This window comes from Callorhinus ursinus, unplaced genomic scaffold (assembly GCF_003265705.2).
Source record: "Callorhinus ursinus isolate GAN/ISIS: 27379988/994484 unplaced genomic scaffold, GSC_fseal_2.0 scaffold5, whole genome shotgun sequence".
NCBI classification, from domain to species: domain Eukaryota; kingdom Metazoa; phylum Chordata; class Mammalia; order Carnivora; family Otariidae; genus Callorhinus; species Callorhinus ursinus.
The window spans coordinates 44,659,446-44,676,230 of record NW_027397067.1 but is presented as its reverse complement, the minus strand read 5'-3'; the positions used below and the strand labels follow the sequence as shown (position 1 = coordinate 44,676,230).

The 16,785-nt window shown below is 38.2% G+C and overlaps 1 protein-coding gene across 7 annotated transcripts in view; it reads right to left on the bottom strand.

The window, feature by feature from the left end:
* Positions 1–7,566: 7,566 nt before the first annotated feature.
* Positions 7,567–16,785, bottom strand: part of ERICH5 (glutamate rich 5) — a 32,466-nt gene continuing 23,247 nt past the window's right edge. For 5 of the 7 annotated variants that reach the window (XM_073893011.1, XM_073893010.1, XM_073893012.1 and 2 more), the window contains 2 exons: positions 11,864–12,772; positions 7,567–10,249 (listed from right to left, as the gene is read on the bottom strand). In XM_073893011.1, coding sequence (XP_073749112.1) covers positions 10,137–10,249; positions 11,864–12,772 — 1,022 coding nt within the window. In that variant the 3' untranslated portion in view covers positions 7,567–10,136. The remainder of the gene's footprint in view (positions 10,250–11,863; positions 12,773–16,785) is intronic. The other 2 variants (XR_012378272.1, XM_025870893.2) reach the window with 2 other exon arrangements.

The following is a 16,785-nucleotide window of genomic DNA, read 5'->3' as shown; positions in this document are numbered from 1 at the left end:
ACATACTTGATCATCCAGCTAGGTTTTGGCTTGTTTACATACATGGAACTGTATATATTACTCTACAGATTGCTGTCTTCCGTCTTGAAGATCTTCCATAGATATGGAGGCCTGCCTCATTTTTAAAACTGTCTCGGTATCCTTCTGAGAGAATATGCGTCAGGTGACTTAACCACTCCTCCAAAAAAGTTGGTGTTTTCAAGAGTATCATATTACAGCAAAGCAGCCATAACATTCCTACACATACACATACCATTCTTGGGGATAAGAGAACTTGTTAGAGAGAGCATCGAACATTACAAGCATCCCACTTATATAAAGATAATTTGGTGACCCACTTTTGAGTTGTTTCATAAATGTTTCAGCTTATTGTAGAAATGGCATGTTAATTTGGAAAGCTCAGTCAACTAAAAGATACTCTTAGAGGCAGCTAAGGCAACAGTTTTTAGAGCACAGGCTTTGGAGTAATTCCAGTGGGGTTCGAAGCCCACTTCTACCACTTATATTAGCTCTATTACCTTCAGCTAGTTATTTAAGCTCCTTAAGCCTCAGTTTCCTGAGAAATAATAATTGCACCTCCTCAAAGGGATGTCATAAGGATGAAGTAAAATAATGTATATGAAAATTACTTTGCAGAGGTTATCATAGAGCAAAGGCTCAAAAAGAGCTACCTCTATTCAGCCGTATTTGGTAATTATTGATTGTACAGAATAATGTGCTAATTAGAAAGGTTTCTGCTGTTTGGGTAACTAAATTTGTTAACAGAGTAAGCATGACAACTCCTTAAGTAGGCAGAGTGGGGAGTATGGGAGTGTGAGTTGATAAAACAAGATTAGGCACTGGAAATTCTTTTAGACATTTTTACATGAAGCAATATAGTATAGTGCTTAAGGGCTGGACTCTAGAGCCAGACTGCCTGAGTTCAAATCTTGTTCCACCATTTCTAAGCTCTATAACTTCGGGCAAGTTATTTAAGCTCTCTGTTCTGTTTCTTCTGTAAAATGTCTGTTTCGCCTGTAAAATGGGGATATTAGTAGTACCTACCTTATAAAGTTTTAAGTGTTAAATTAATATGTATGAAGCACTTAGAATAATGCCTGGCATGTAGCTGTGATGATGAGGATAATCACTGAAGCCTTTCCATTATTTGGCAATAAGAAGAAATGAGCTGTCAGGCCATAAAAAAGATATGAACCTTGAATGCATGTTGCTGAGTGAAAGAAGCCAGTCCGAAGAGGCTACACACAGCATGATCCCAACTCTCTGACATTCTGGAAAAGACACAACTACAGAGACAGTCAAAAGATGAGTGGTTGTCACGAGTTTGGGGAATGGTGGAGGAGGTAGGGGAGGGATGAAGAGGTGAAGCACGGGAGGTCTCTAGGGCAGTGAAACTCTTCTGTAGGATACTGGCCTGGCGGATGCATGGCATTGTGCATTTGTCAACAAACCAAAGAATGTACAACACAAAGAGTAAACCCCACTATAAACTAGAGATTTCAGTTAATAATATCAGTGTTGGTTCATCAGTTATAACAAATGTACCACATTAGTGAAAATGTTAATAATCAGGGAGACTGTGTGCCATGGGGAGAGGGAGTATGAATGGATACTCACTGTACATAAAAATGCCCTAGAAAAAAAACTTTGTAATGTTTCAGGGACTGTAGCAATGCAGTCTGTGGTAGGGTGTTAAACTGAAAGGTTGCCTTTTCAGTTAAAATGGTTGCTCATAGTTAACTGGCATCTCCTAAAAATATGAAGACAGGTAAATCAGCAAGGGACAAACTCCACCCCCCACCCCGAAATGTGCTGGAGAAAATGTTGACAGGTGATGAAATTTGTCTAGGATGACACCTGAATTTAAGTTACCCACCAAAACCAGTTTATTGCTATTTTACATGAATCAAAGACGCTATATAATTTTTATGCATGGTTTAGATAATAAATACCAAGTCCAGCTGAAGAAAGGACCACCACCAATGCTTTCTGAACCCTATATAAACCATTCTCAGCCCTGTTGTTGTTGCTTCCCCCAAAGAGCTGCAGTCCTAAATTTTATGTTAATCATTCTTCTTTTGCTTTTTAGTTTGGCCACATAGAAGTTAGGCATACAAATGATCATTTACTTTTGCCTGATTTTGAATTTTATATTAATAATATACTGAATGTCTTTGACTTGCTTTTTTCACTCAATATTATGGTTCAAATTTTTTTAAATATCTTTTAATACTGAGTAGATACACAGGAATATTGACCACGCATGCTTCCACCACACAGTTCGAGAAAAATATTCCTACTGCAGAAGACCTGATAATGATGCTCCAATCCTGTCCACTTCCCATGTGTCTCAGGAAACCAATATCCTGAATTTTGCATTTATCATTTCTTTTTGTATATGTTTGAGTCATTAAGCAAAATGTTTTCCTTTCCAAGTTTCTGAAGTAAAATGAAAGTGAAATCACTTGCATTGTGTTTTGTTTTTAAAGGAATGTCTTTAACATTTCACTGTTGAGTGTGATGCTATAGGATTGTTAATATACTCCTTTTACTAGATCAAGGTTTCCTTCTAGGCCTACTTTGCTAAAAGTCCTTCCCTCCCTCCTTCCTTCCATGAATATTTAATAAGCCAGATATTGTCAAGAGTGCTGTCAGTTTTGAAATAAGGAGCCCAAAATTTTTGTCCTCAGGGAGCTTAACTTCTAGTGAACAGACAATAAGAAAAATGGTAAATTATATATTAGGCAAATTCATAGTGACAGACTGAGTAGAGGTTACCAAGGGTCAGGTGGAGGGTAGTGGGAGCTCTTGCTTCATGGTTCCCGCAGCGAGTGATGAAAGAGTTTTGGAAATAGGTGATAGTTACACAACATTGTGAATGTATTTAATTCACTGGATTATATGCCTAAGAATAGTTAAAAGGGTAAATTTTGTTATTTATGTTTTACCACAATTTTTAAAAAAGTTAAAACAAAAAATTATGTTAGAATGTGAAGAGCTATAGGGAAAACTAAAGCAAGGGGAGTTGGAGAGTGTTGGGGATTACAAGTTTAAAAAGGTCAGCAGGGAGGGAAGGCCTCACTGAGGTCACACTAGAGTTCAAAATGGTGGTTGAAATTGAATTTTTTCTGTATCTATGACATCATCATAAGATTGTTCTCATTCACCTTGCTAATATGGTTAAATACAACTGGTCAATTTTTTATAACGTAGAACCAACCTCTCCTAGAATAATTCAACTTGGTCAATATATGTGTCTATTATATATACTCACACATATATATTTATAATGTACATGTTTTATACCCTCAAATTTAGAGCGATAACATTTTGTTTAGGATCTTTACATTTATGTTCATCTGTAAGACTGGCTTTTCCCTCCTGTGGAGGATCTTATGGTTGTGAACATCTATCCTTGAACGTTTGATAGAATTTACCTATTAAACAGTTTGGGCTTGGTAATTTTCTTTGGGGAAAAATTGTAAACTCCTGACATTGTGGAATTTGCACACTTCATCTTAATTTTCACATTTGTAGGCATTTTTTCAATCTCTTGAATCTGTGCCTTTTCATCTAATATGGTTTATTTGGGCTTCTGAGTTTTTTTTTTAATCAGTCTTGCCCAGAAGTTTATCAGTTTTCCTAATCTTTGTACAAAATTGTTTGGGGCTCTGTTGTTCCTCCCTAGTATATCTTTTCATTATCATTAATTTCTGCTGTTACATTTAATATTTTCTCCAGCTCATTTATAAACCACCTCTTTCTACTTTTACTATCAAGACTCTTGCTTGTGACAGAAACCCAACTCAAACTAGTATAAGTGGAAAGAAAGGAATTCATAGGCTTGTATAGCAGAGAAGTCCAGAGTACCACTGGCTTTATTTACCCATTTGCACTCCAGAAACTTCCTGGCTCCCCTGTCTCTTAGGGGAAGTAGCTGCAGGCCCAGACATACAGACCCCTAAGGCCCTAATCCCAGCACTAAGACATTTTCTGGTATCTCTGGCAGGAGCTTCCCAGAGAAGGCTCTGATTGGTCCAGCTCAGGTTAGGGGCCCATTCTTAAACCAATCACTGTGGCCAAGAAATTAGACACTCAGGCCAGCTTGGGTCTGAGGGGCATAGTTATAAATAGGTCATGGCTTCAAATTCAAACCCTAGAATAAAAGAGCTGGAAATAAAATGCTTGTACCCAAGTTAATCCAACTTGTTAGTGGCTGGGTTGGGATGTTGAGTCTTCTTTCCACACTGAAGGAGAATCACTAGATTTTGTGAGAAAGAACATTTATTTCATGTTAGTCTTTCAAACATACAGAAATAGCAAGTGTGTTATCACTAAATGATCATGAAGTATCTAAAAGAAGTCACCCATCTTTCCATGCTATTGTCAGATTCCTTACCTTTCACAGAGGGTGTAATTTAAAGAACACTTTTCTTACGGAAGGACACGATGAGTCAAAAGTAATTTGTATCTTCTGTAATAAAAATTCAGATAGAAAATACACCACAAAAAACTTTCACTTTATTTCTAATAACATATTCAATCAGAATTGTAAATATTGAACCAGCAGTACAAAATAATTCTATAAGAATTTTGGCCATATTTTCCTCTACAGCCAATTATATTCAGTTCTGAGGAAATTATCAAGATTATATAAGAATAAAGACCATTGGTCATCAACAAATATTTACTGAGTGCCAAATTTATACTAGGCTCAGTAGGGCATCTTCCCTGCCCACTAAAGAGCTTACAGTCTTTTCTCTAACATTTGGTTAGCAGTTAGTATTAAAAGTAATTCCAAATAAAATATTAAGTCTCAATGTTTTTCCCTAAGATATCAAAAAATTATCATAAATTGTGGTCAGCTAAGTGTTAATATACTTGGTCACAGCTTCTCTCCCTATAGCACTAATCAATATTTACCAACATAGCAAGGATTGTTGGAACATTCTCTAAAACCTATTATTCCCCATAGAGTCCAATGAGGAAAACCCAGAAATGCTGCACTCAGCCGTTCAATAGACTTAAAGTTCTATTAACAGTTGAGCTTTGGCTAACTTTGTATTGTAACACTAAAAGGAAAAAGAAGCCCTCCTATCTAGTTACGTGTAACATTTAGATTTCATCTCTTAAAGTTTGTATTTTCTGATTTCTACCATGAACATGTATTCGTTTCATACTAAGAAAAAAGTGATTATTTTAATAATAAATCCTTCCTTGTAATTATCACCTAAATGATCACTGTGTCACATTCAAGTACCTAGACAATGCCAGTGTTATTTTTACCAAAAACACTTTTTTAACAAAACTCGAATATCCAGAAAGCATGAAGCAAATCTGTGCTGATCCACTAAATACCTACTATCGATAGTTTAAATTGCCCCCTCACTGAACTGTTGGGAGTGTGGTGATGGTCAGAAAAGTCACCTTGTGACTTGTCACCTTGTGGGCCTTGTGACTTCTTACTTGGCACTGGGGCTGAAACTTCTCCCAACCCAAAGCCCCTCTCCAACAGTTCAGCTGCCATAGAAAGCTTCTGTTCTTGTCCTTGAATAATTCTTTTTAAATGTTTGGAATAGGGTTGCATAAATCAAGTCAATATAATATGCATTACTTTTTTCATAAATTTATATAATAGCACGAATGATATTTTGCTACTTTTATTAAGAAAAATTTGAGAAGCATCTATGTTGTACAAGAAAAAATAATGAGGCAGATTTCAAACCAAAGTTAACATCCCTATGTTTGTCAACTATACTTCAGTTTTAAAAAAATTAGTATCGCTAACCGGTTTCTCAGAACTCTTTTTCTGGAAACTGGTGAGGCTTGCTGATCTCTCTCCCCAGTAGTGGGTAGAAAGAGCATGTTTATTCATGTGGGATATAGCACATTATTAAACTGAAGGCGTACCCTTCTTCTACTTTCAAAAGGCATTAAAGCCTGGCTTTGATGTCTGGAGACTTCATTAGCCATAGAAATAATGATACAGGTGTGAAGTTACAGTATCTCATATACTGTCCAGTAAGTTTGCTGAGTGGTATTACTGAAATAAAGCTAATGGCCTCCAATTTGATTCTACATGGATTAGTAATCCCAGGCAGTTCCCTAGCTTTTGTTGATAGTAACAACTGAAAAGAGAAATTCCATCCCTATGAGAGGCTCTCTAGGATTACACTGATTCTGTTTCTGTAATTAAAACCTTGCAAGTATAACCAAATGCTCATCAACTTTATAAACTCTGAGGAAGAGAGGAGCTGACAGAGTTTTAGATTAAATGGTATCTTGTGAGCAAATGCTTTCGACTTTTCAGACACAGCCATGCCTGACTATTTGGTGTGGGGGAGAGAAAAAGAGGATCACTCTCCCTTTACCTTACTAATGTGGGCGAGCTAATGAATGGCTTTATGATGTTCACATTGCTGGCATCTGTGAAACAATTCACAACTGGTCACCGAATCATCTTTCTAAAAATGAGATGTTTGTAATGTTAGGTGCTCTAGTAAGCTTCTGTGGTTTCCTCAAGAGCACAGAATACAAACCCTATCAGTTATTTGGCCATGATTATCCAATGCTCTTGGATGAGTTAAATGTGGAAAAAACATTTCCTTTTAAAGCCATTCTTATTCTTAATTCAAGGCCAAGTGTGGAACAAAGCATTTAAGAGGGATATGGGGGTTTTGACTCCTCCAAGCTAGGTTAGGAGTTCTTGCTCCAAAGTTAAAATGGAAAAGGCAGCAAGATCACAGGTCCCCCCCGGGGGACTGGCTACACAGCACTTCTGGCCGAGAGTTGTGGAGTCAGACTGTGAGTTTCTGAGCTTTGCAACTGGCACCCTCTGTTGGTAAATGCAAACATTCACTCCCTACTGGGGTTGCTAGCTGGCAAATCATTTGTTCACCATTTCCCTCCCACTTACTTGTAGAAAATACTGAAATTATCTTAGTAGAACACAAACAGGGCTACAATCCTGGGGCTATACATAGCACCCCAGGATGAGAGAATCCACCCCCAGTGATAGTTTCTCTTATTAATTCATTAAAAACAGCTCAAGGCTTTTGTCCAACTTCTGTATTTTGAATCTGGGGCAAAACTGATTATCTCTGCTCAGAGTGAGCACTTCGAAACAGAATGCACTTGGCTATGCTGCCTGTCAGTCTTGGCAAAAGAGAAAAATTCTAACACAGGAAAGGATGGATTAGTGGTTTTACATGCACTTTTCACAACACAAGGGCTATGTAAATTCTCATTTGTGTTTTAAAATGTGGATATGTAAGTATACACTTATGTTTTAGCATATTCATAAAGTATGGCATATATATTACATTCTTGTGGAAGTATATGCAAGAAACCTTATTATCTTTTCATGGAAGGACTAAAAGATATGGGAGGGAGAACTTCACTGCCCATTTCATACTTTTCTGTATTGAGTTTTACTACAGGCACTTATTTATTTTTTAAAATAAGTAATTATTTAGATGAAATATTTCAATTCTAGAATATTCACATATTATGGAACATTTAAATTATAGGTTTTGAATAAAAATTATTAATATTATCTGTAAGAATAAGAACAGTTTCTAAAAATGTCTTAGTAGCCACATTAAAGGCCAAAGTATAAAAAGTACCAGAAATTTACACAAATTTCCAAAATCTATAAAATTATTTTAGTAATTAATGGAAAATGCCAAGATTCATAAACAATTTGAAAACTTACATTACAACTCTCTAATAATGCCTTTGAGACAGAGTTCTTCCAAGAATCGGTTCTGAATAGGTCTCTTTTAACACATGCTACTGATTAAAAAAAAAAATCCACACAACAGAGGATGGACCTTTATGTCTATTAAGTAAGTGAATCCCACTATTTCTATACTTGACACAAAGTACAAGATCCTTTTTAAGACCATCATTCATATTTTATACTAAACTCTATCATTTTCTACTTACTAGATATCTGTATAAAAATACCTTTTGGTCAGGGAAAACACCTTTGGATTACAAAAGGCAGCTTGAAAGATATTATACCAGTTCTCATTTATTTAACTCCCTAGCCACAAAATAGTGTTTTCAGAACTACACCAAATATAAAGCTTGTTACTGAGCTTGAGCAGCCCTCATGAAAAAGTTAGTGTTACACAAACTGATATTGTAAATCTATTCTTTTTTAAAGAATTAAACGTATATGGGAGCCCTTGGTATTCATTATTCATTTATTGATTTGACAAATATTTATCAAGCACGTTTCATGTTCCACTAAAGGAGCTAAATGCCTGAATTAAAGATACATAAAACGGTCCTTGCTCTCAATAAAATCACAATCCAGCCGCTCTGCAGAAAGGAAGATGTCATCTACTCACAGACCTCCTCTTGCTGTCTACTTCAACGCTTTAAAGCCAGAAACATAAACTAATATGAAAATCAGAATAAAGATGATAATTTTTCCCTGTATCCTATATTCTTGAAATTAATTACAAGTCATCTTAGTAGTCATTTTAATATAAAAGCTAAAGTAAGAGTCTAGTTAATTCATCTGAACAGTTACCTTTAAAATAGATATTTACAAATAAGAAAAGACACCAAATGTTTCCAGAATATAATTCTATCCTGATATTCATAAACACAAGGCACCGAATGGTGGACAAGATTGCTATCATCATTACCATTCATGTATGATCTTTCACCAGAATCCCTTGGCAATTTTGGAAGAATTTTTAAAAAGTAACTTTCAATGGTGCATCATTTTAACATTAATGAAATATTATAAATGGTTTTTAAATTCTAATTTCTTAGATTCTTTCTGCCTCTAAAGCCTAACATTAAACCACAATAAATTAAAAACAAACAACAAAAACCATAAACAAGACCCAAGGAATAAACTTCACACAGGCAACTAATCTAGGTGTTTTGTTTGTTTTTAGAGAGAGAGCATGCACAGAGCACGTGCAGGGGTGCAGTGGGGAGGGGCAGGAGGAGAGGGAGAGAGAGACTCTGAAGCAGACTCTAAGCTCAGCATCTAGAGCCCCAATCAGGGCTCAATCTTACAATCCTGAGATCATGACCTGAGCCAAAATCAAGAGTAGGACGCTTAACCGACTGAGCCACCCAGGCGCCTCACTAATCTAGGTTTTAATTCCTATTGTTTATTGCCTCTGAAATACATTTAAAAGTCAATTTTTTTTTTAAGATTTTATTTATTTATTTGACAAAGAGAGACACAGCGAGAGCAGGAACACAAGCAGGGGGAGTGGGAGAGGGAGAAGCAGGCTTCCTGCCGAGCAGGGAGCACAACGTGGGGCTCGATCCCAGGACCCTGAACTGAGATCATGACCTGAACCGAAAGCAGACGCTTACCAACTGAGCCACCCAGGCACCCCAAAAGTCAATTTATTTAAAATACGTTTAATGTCAGTCAAAAGGATAACACCAGTTGAAACTCTTCACGTAAGTGCAAAATCAACAGCTAATTCAAAATGGCACATGGAAAATGTATAGCCTTTCAGTGTAGAAACACCTGATTTTGCAATAGCACCAGAGATTGCATTCCTTTGACAAGGATTTTGTTAACACATTTAACACATCATGATAAATAAGAGTCTAAGGCAGTAGACAGATTCAAGGTGAGCAGGTAACTAGATGGACACACTTTCCAAGGTTCCTACCAGCTTTAAATTCTGCAACAGGAAAGAAACATTAGGTATAGTTTAGCCTGACATTGTTGTTCATTCTTATCCCATTGTAATTATAACTGTGCAACCTTATCATCATGAGCTCCCTAAAATGTGCTAACTCTTTTCTCCACCTATATCTAAGGTTTATACCTTCTTTTTAGGGTCTCATTTTCTAAACTGAATAGACCTATTACCACAATGAAGAAAACACCCTCACCCTCCGGGGATCCTATACCCTACTTGTTATCGGCTGTGGCAGCTGCAGGTCTGAATGTATTACTATTCTAAGTGTCTAAGAAAACTGTTTACAGCCTAGCGGTTTTATGGAACAACGTAATCAAGAACATGATAACCATACTCTTCGTATAAAATGCATAGACACTGAAAGATAAGATCTGTACCCACACACTTCACTCCATTTTTCTGTTACAACACACTGTCCGTTCATCCTTCTACAACCATGCCAATCTATGTGGCTGCTGAAAGATCCACAGCTTCCCCTGTTTCTTCTTCTTTTGTTCCAGGCCCTTCACTTCCTTTCTCATTCTCCATCTCTGTTTCAACTTTTTCTCCTGTCTCACCTGGAAAAGTAAGCAAAGGAGACATTATGAGATGCTCATTTGGCATTAACAATAAAGTACCCGACAGCTGGTTTCCAATGGGGCAGTTCCTGCTCTCTAGGTCTAATTAGTAAGTTTCTCTGGTGGGGTCAAGAAAGGCAATTGCCCTGATTCTCTCAGATCCTCTGAATGGCCAATGTCACTTCACATCTCCTATCTTGGCATCCCCCTATATAAAATCAGGCTGCAGAATTACCCAAGAAATGAGAGCAGAACATATTATAAATAAAAAGTTCCCTTTATATTTAAATGAAAAGGTGGTCTAGGCATGCCCAGAAACCTATTTTGTTGGGCCATGATGGTGTTTAAAGAAAACAATCATTAAACATTTAAAGATTGCAAACATTTAAAAATCTGAAAAAATAAATAAATAAAAGTCTGGACGTTGTAGACACAAATCTGTCTCCCTAAGAAGTCAGTATGGGCAACACTGGCCCCCATGCTCATAGATGGAGCCAAGAAGCAGCTGCCTCTTTTGACAGGATGGTGTACCTGTTCACTACAGTCCCCAGGACTCCCCAAGACATAACATGTGTCCTTCACTTGACTCACTATCATTATCCTAGGCTCTAATGACTTGAGTTTGCTAACCCTAGTCCAACAAATACATGCTTTTACTTGCTCCTCCCTTGTTATTCCTGGAGCACTTTTATACACCTTCATTAAAATTCTTACCTCAATAGACTGTGGTAATTTGTTTAAATTCTGCCTTCTTCCCACCAGACTATGAGCCCCTGGAGAACAGGGCCTATCTCTTACTCCTACACGCCCTCCCCCCCACACACTTGGCATATGACTGGCATTCAAAAACTGCTGTGGTCATAAATGAATTAAGAAACGGATGAATGCTTGACTTATGAAGCTATGAAGTTAGTATGAACTTAGTATGAACTTAGTATGAACTTAGTATGAAGCTAAAATTTACCAAAATATAAATCACGTCCCAAAAGAAATGTTATTTTTTTAAAATTATAACTCCAAGAAAGAACAGTATAGACACCATTTTTTATGCTGGTAAAGTACATTTTAAAAACACATATGCCAAAAAGTAATACATTGTCTCTAAGTCTTCTCATAGAGACAAGAAGCCAGTCGGAGGACAGGAGCGGACTGACAGTAATTTTTTCCTAGGATAGATTGGCAAAGATGAAAATTGCCCTGTAAGATCCATTAGCTGGGTATTCATTCATTAGAAGGTGAGTTCCTCCATTAGCCACCTATTCATCTCTACTTTGGATCCTAATACCATACATGGGGCCTGATGAAAAGTGAACTTGGAAAAATTCAGAACTTTTAACACGTGCCTTCAACATCCAATTGTATTCAACAATGACAGCTCCAGGTTAAAAATTTTGGACACAGACTATGTTTTAGAAAATTTTTGCTGGATCGCTTCTCAGCCATTTGGCTAAGATCAAATGTAGAAAAGTTCTGCTGGAAAGCCAAGCCAAAAGCCTGTTTTCCAGGTAGGGAAGCCTTTTTGGTTTGGGTCAAATGAAGTTCAACCACCTGAAATAGAGATCCCCAGGGATGATTTCTTATGCAGCACATCTAAACAACCAGCATAACTTTTACCTTCAATGTGCTGGTCCTCTTCGTTAGTGTGATTTTTCCTGACCATTTCAATATTTGCTCCTATTTCTAGAATTCCTGCCAGATGCTCTATGCTTCCAACTATTATTCCTTCAGGTTGAATCTGCTCCATGCTTCCGGGACCTTCAGGAGTTTTATGGAGCAAATAATTGTTTACAGCTGTTCCCATAAACCGACTTCCTTCCAATACTTCCGGTGTTTCATTCTCTTTGGGAATGGTTTCGACAGGTTGGGACCGCTCATCTTCTCCCAATGTTTCTTGAAGTTGCCACTCTTCAGCTGTTTTCACAAACTGACTTCCTTCCAATACTTCTGGAGATTCATTCTCCTTGGGAACTGTTTCTGGGAGTTGGGTCTGTTCACCCTTTCCCATTGCTTCTTGAGGTTGTGGCTTTCTAGCTGCTTCCAGAGGAGGGATTTTCTCAGCTGTTCCTAGAGGTTTCATCTCTCTGGCCGTTTGTGGATTCTCAGTACCGTCCACTGCTCCCGGAGAGTCCCTCTCTCCTGTGGTCCTCAAAGGCTGATCCTTGGTGTCTGTTCCTACAGATTCAGTCTCAGCATTTCCTTTTAAAGGCTGAGCCTCTGTCATTGCTACCATGTCTTTCTTCTTTTCTCCTGTACCTGGAGTATCATCTTCACCACCTGGCTGAGGTGGCCCAGACTCCTCAGGTCTGTCTAGAGGCTGAGTCTCTTCTGTGGATCCTGGTGGATCTGCAGTATCGTTTGCTAGGGGCTGTTCATGGAGGGATTTAACACCATTAGCTGTAGACACTGCTGCGATCTTGAGCTTCTCGAGGGGCGGAGGACTTTCCTTTTGTACCTTGCCATAAAGAGTAGATCCTTTTCCCAGTGTATGTGGTCTGGGTTGGGCAAAGCAGGACTCACTTTCTTCTGTGGTTAAAAAAGTACATATTTAAAATTACTTGTTGATCATTCATTTGAAAAAGAGAAAGAAAAAAAATCAAATTGTTGGTTAGTTTCTAGCCTGAGAAAATATATCACCATCAAGAAATAGATTCAGGCGCGCCCGGGTGGCTCAGTCGGTTAAGCATCCAACTCTTGGGTTTGGCTCAGGTCATGGTCTTGGGTTGTGGGATAGAACCCCATGTTGGGATCTGTGCTCAGTGGAGTCTGCTTGAGATTCTCTGTCTCACCCTCTCCCTCTGCCCCCCCATAAATAAATAAATAAATAAATAAATAAATAAATAAATAAATAAAATAAAATCTTCTAAAAAAAAAAAAGATTTAACATTCAAGAAAGTCCTGCATACAATTGAGTAAAGAAAGGCCGTAACATGACCCTAAGACGTCCTAAGTCATACTTCTTTACTGTCTTCAGCTCAAACACCTTATCTTAAGCATTAAGGTCCTCCCAAACCACAATATTTTCTTGTTTGCTCCTCAGACACCTTCTCCCGGTTCCTGCCCCATTTTCTAAGTAAGCACATTGCACTTTGGTTTGTCCTGTTATTTCCCCTTCTTGCCCTTTCTCCTCCTTAGCCCTGGTGGAAGATTTCAGAAGAAGTGTGGTTTTGGGCTGCTAGAGAGGTCTTACTTTATCCTGAAGCAGAAATGGCCCTCGGTGAAAGGACAGGGCCCCATGGCAGAGAAGCTCCACTAGGTGAAGACCAACATGTGCGGGAAGGAAAGTACAGGGACAGCTCATCCTGGGTTTCATTTCACTGGGGTGGGAGGGTGGGGGCAGAAACCAAGAAAGAGTTGGGAACCATGCATTTTAATTCTGACTCTTCCTCCAGCTGTGTGACCTCAAAGACTTAGCTTCTAAGTATCTCGTCTGTAAAACGGCAGTGCATCTCTCTCTGCTACCTGTCTCCGAGCCACACGAGGCATCACATTAGACACTGAATGTGACAGTGCCCTAGACAGTTTAAGACAAGCCACTGGGCAACATGATTCTACTCTTTAAGCATACATGTCAGGAAAAAGCTTTAGGACAAAGTATATCATCTCAGTATTCTTTATAACAGTAAGAGCTGGCAAACTAAAGTCTAATAATTTGGGGAAAAGATACATATTCTGCTGGATGGAATATTCTCGTACCATGAAAAAAGATGATTATGAAGACCATATGCTAATATAAGAACATAATTATGATAGAAGTTAAAATATCAGGACGCACAGTTGGGTTAATCAAATGAAATGATGCATATAAAATGTGTACTGACACAAGGTCTGCTGTGCACCTAAGGGCTCAGTAAGTCACTATCCATTTTATGATTACAGCAATGTTGATCACTGGAAGGGAAAGAGGGAGGAAGAGAAAGACAATCACAAACAGAGGGTGAAAATAACTGGGAGAAAATAAACCAACATGTTAAAATGGGCCTCTAGGTGATATACTTCTACCTTTTTTTCCCTGAAGATTGTTTCTCTTTTTGTTTCTTTTTTAATTATTTTTTCCCTAAGTTTTACCCCCCACCTCAGTTATATATGTGTACATACATCTTGCTTATCAAATGTAAGATGCTCAGCTAATACTCGGATCTCCTCTCCCATCTCCCCTTCCCTAGGGGCAAGTATCTTAATTCATTTAGCTGTTTTGGAGGGATAGTTTTCTTCTGTATCTCTAAGCAAATTGCTACTTCATGATCTCTTAGTTGGGGCATTTCAGTTCACTCCTGCTATGAAAAATAAAGACTTGGGCTCCTCCTTCTCCCACCTCTGTCACCCCCCACCTTTCCCTTTACACATTCACATTTCCTTTCAATTCAGCAATTGTATATTAGCAATCATTGAAAATAGGAACTGTGTTGTAATTTGGATAAATCAATATCCAGGTACATATCCCTCGAATGAACGAATATGTCTGCTAGGAGAACCTGAGCCAAACAGTAAGCTATTACTTTGTGTAAATTATTTTTCGTTTCTCCCTGAGTTAATAATTGTCATAGTTCTTCACTTCCTTAGTTTGTGTATTATCATTAATATACTGCCAACTGATTCTATTTATTTTTAAAGATTTTATTTATTTGAGAAAGAGTGAGTGAGAGTGAGCACGAGAGGGTTGGGTCAGAGGGAGAAGCAGATTCCTGCTGAGCAGAGAGCCCAATGTGGGGCTTGATCCCAGGACCCTGAGATCATGACCAGAGCTGAAGGCAGACGCTTAACTGACTGAGCCACCTAGGTGCCCCTGTTTCTCTTTTTAATACATTTGTTCACATCAAACCATTTCCCACCCTGCCTCTGGGTACTGGGTTTGAAGCCCTGGGTGGAGAGTAATTCAAGCTGACGCTTGGAGCGGCAGTTTGGGAAGGACTGGGGGAGATTCTGGGCCCTGGCGGTGGGCCCCGGGGGGTCATATGTCAGAACAGGGCTATCTTTTGGCTCTCCCTCAGGCCTCACCATGAATGAAGCTTTCAAATTAGTAGCCCTTTAGGCAACTTAACAAATGTGATTTCTCAGGCCTATAAAGAAACTCATTATGACATTCATTTAGATCACGCAAGGGATGTTTTGGTGATGGTCGCCTTAGGGAATTAACAAGGAAATGTGTTAATATACTAATCACAGATGTCTGCCAAATTATATTTGCTGGTAAAATAGTTATTACAGTGATTAGTACCGTCAGCTAAATGAGACGAATGACTTTCATCCAGCTGTGGCAGCTGTGGGTACATTCCAGAGGCATCATTCTTCTAGAGCAGAAAGCTGTGGGGGATGTGACAACACACCCAAAACAAAGTCACTCAATTTTATATTTTGAAAGACATATTATGCTATTGGACTAAGTCAAGTTTTTATCTCCAAAACCAAAAGCTTTGTGAAAAGTTACTTATCCACAAAGAGTGTCACAAGTGATCTATCAATTTTTGCCATATAACTAGAACATTCATGACTGTGATCACAGTGTCAATTTTCATTCTTAGGTACTTTTACTAATCTTACGGATAAACTTGAAAGAGGCAAATGTCCTCGACATATAATATTTTTATAATACAACCTGAATATTGTCAACCAAACTGGGAAATATTACAGAAGAATGTCACTGTCTCTAATATTTTCCTAAGGTAGCCCAAAGGAGAAAAAACATCTTTAAAATGATCACCAAATATTAACTATAAAGAATAAACTGATGATTACTGGAGGAGATGTGGGGGGGATGGGTTAAACAGGTGATGGGTATTGAGGAGCGCACTTGTTGGGATGAGCACTGAGTGTTGTATGTAAGTGATGAATCACTGAATTCCACACCTTAATCTAACATTGCACTGTATGTTAACTAGCTGGAATTTAATAACTTAGAGGAAAAAAGAAATAAATAAAATGATCACCAAAAATAAAGGGGAGAGAGAGAGAGGATGCTCTCAGGGTAGTGACATTCATTTTGTATTTATATTGATTAACCGTGTTCTGCTTGAATTTTGAAATGACTGTATTTTGGAGGTCACAATTCTTAACTAAGAGCCCAAAAGTTCTTTCTCTATGTGAAAGAAGAGGGTAATCTGTTCTAAAAGAGAGGACGGAGATCATATGACCTTGAAAACAACACCCGTAATGTAATGCGTCTGAGTCCCAATTCCTGCACTCACTAGCCTGATGACGGCTCTTTGTGCCTCAGTTTCCTTGTAAAGCGGGAACAGTATTAGCAGAGTTGCCGTGAGGATTCCATGCGTCATCTTGCTAGTGGAAAGCACTAGCTCAGTGAATGGCTCCACCAAGTGACAATCACGTTAGCCATCACTGGCATTAGACCTCACCTGATGGCACTAGCAGGGAAGAGATGATGGTGGACAAACAGAAAAGTAAAGCAATTTCATTCATTCCGATACCGGTACCCTTCTCTAAGCTTATTCAGAAATAAAGAGATTGGAGTAAATAAATGAAAAGTTTGAAAACAAATGGTAGTTTCAAACCACTGAAGTCTTTAGTCACCACAAACACTT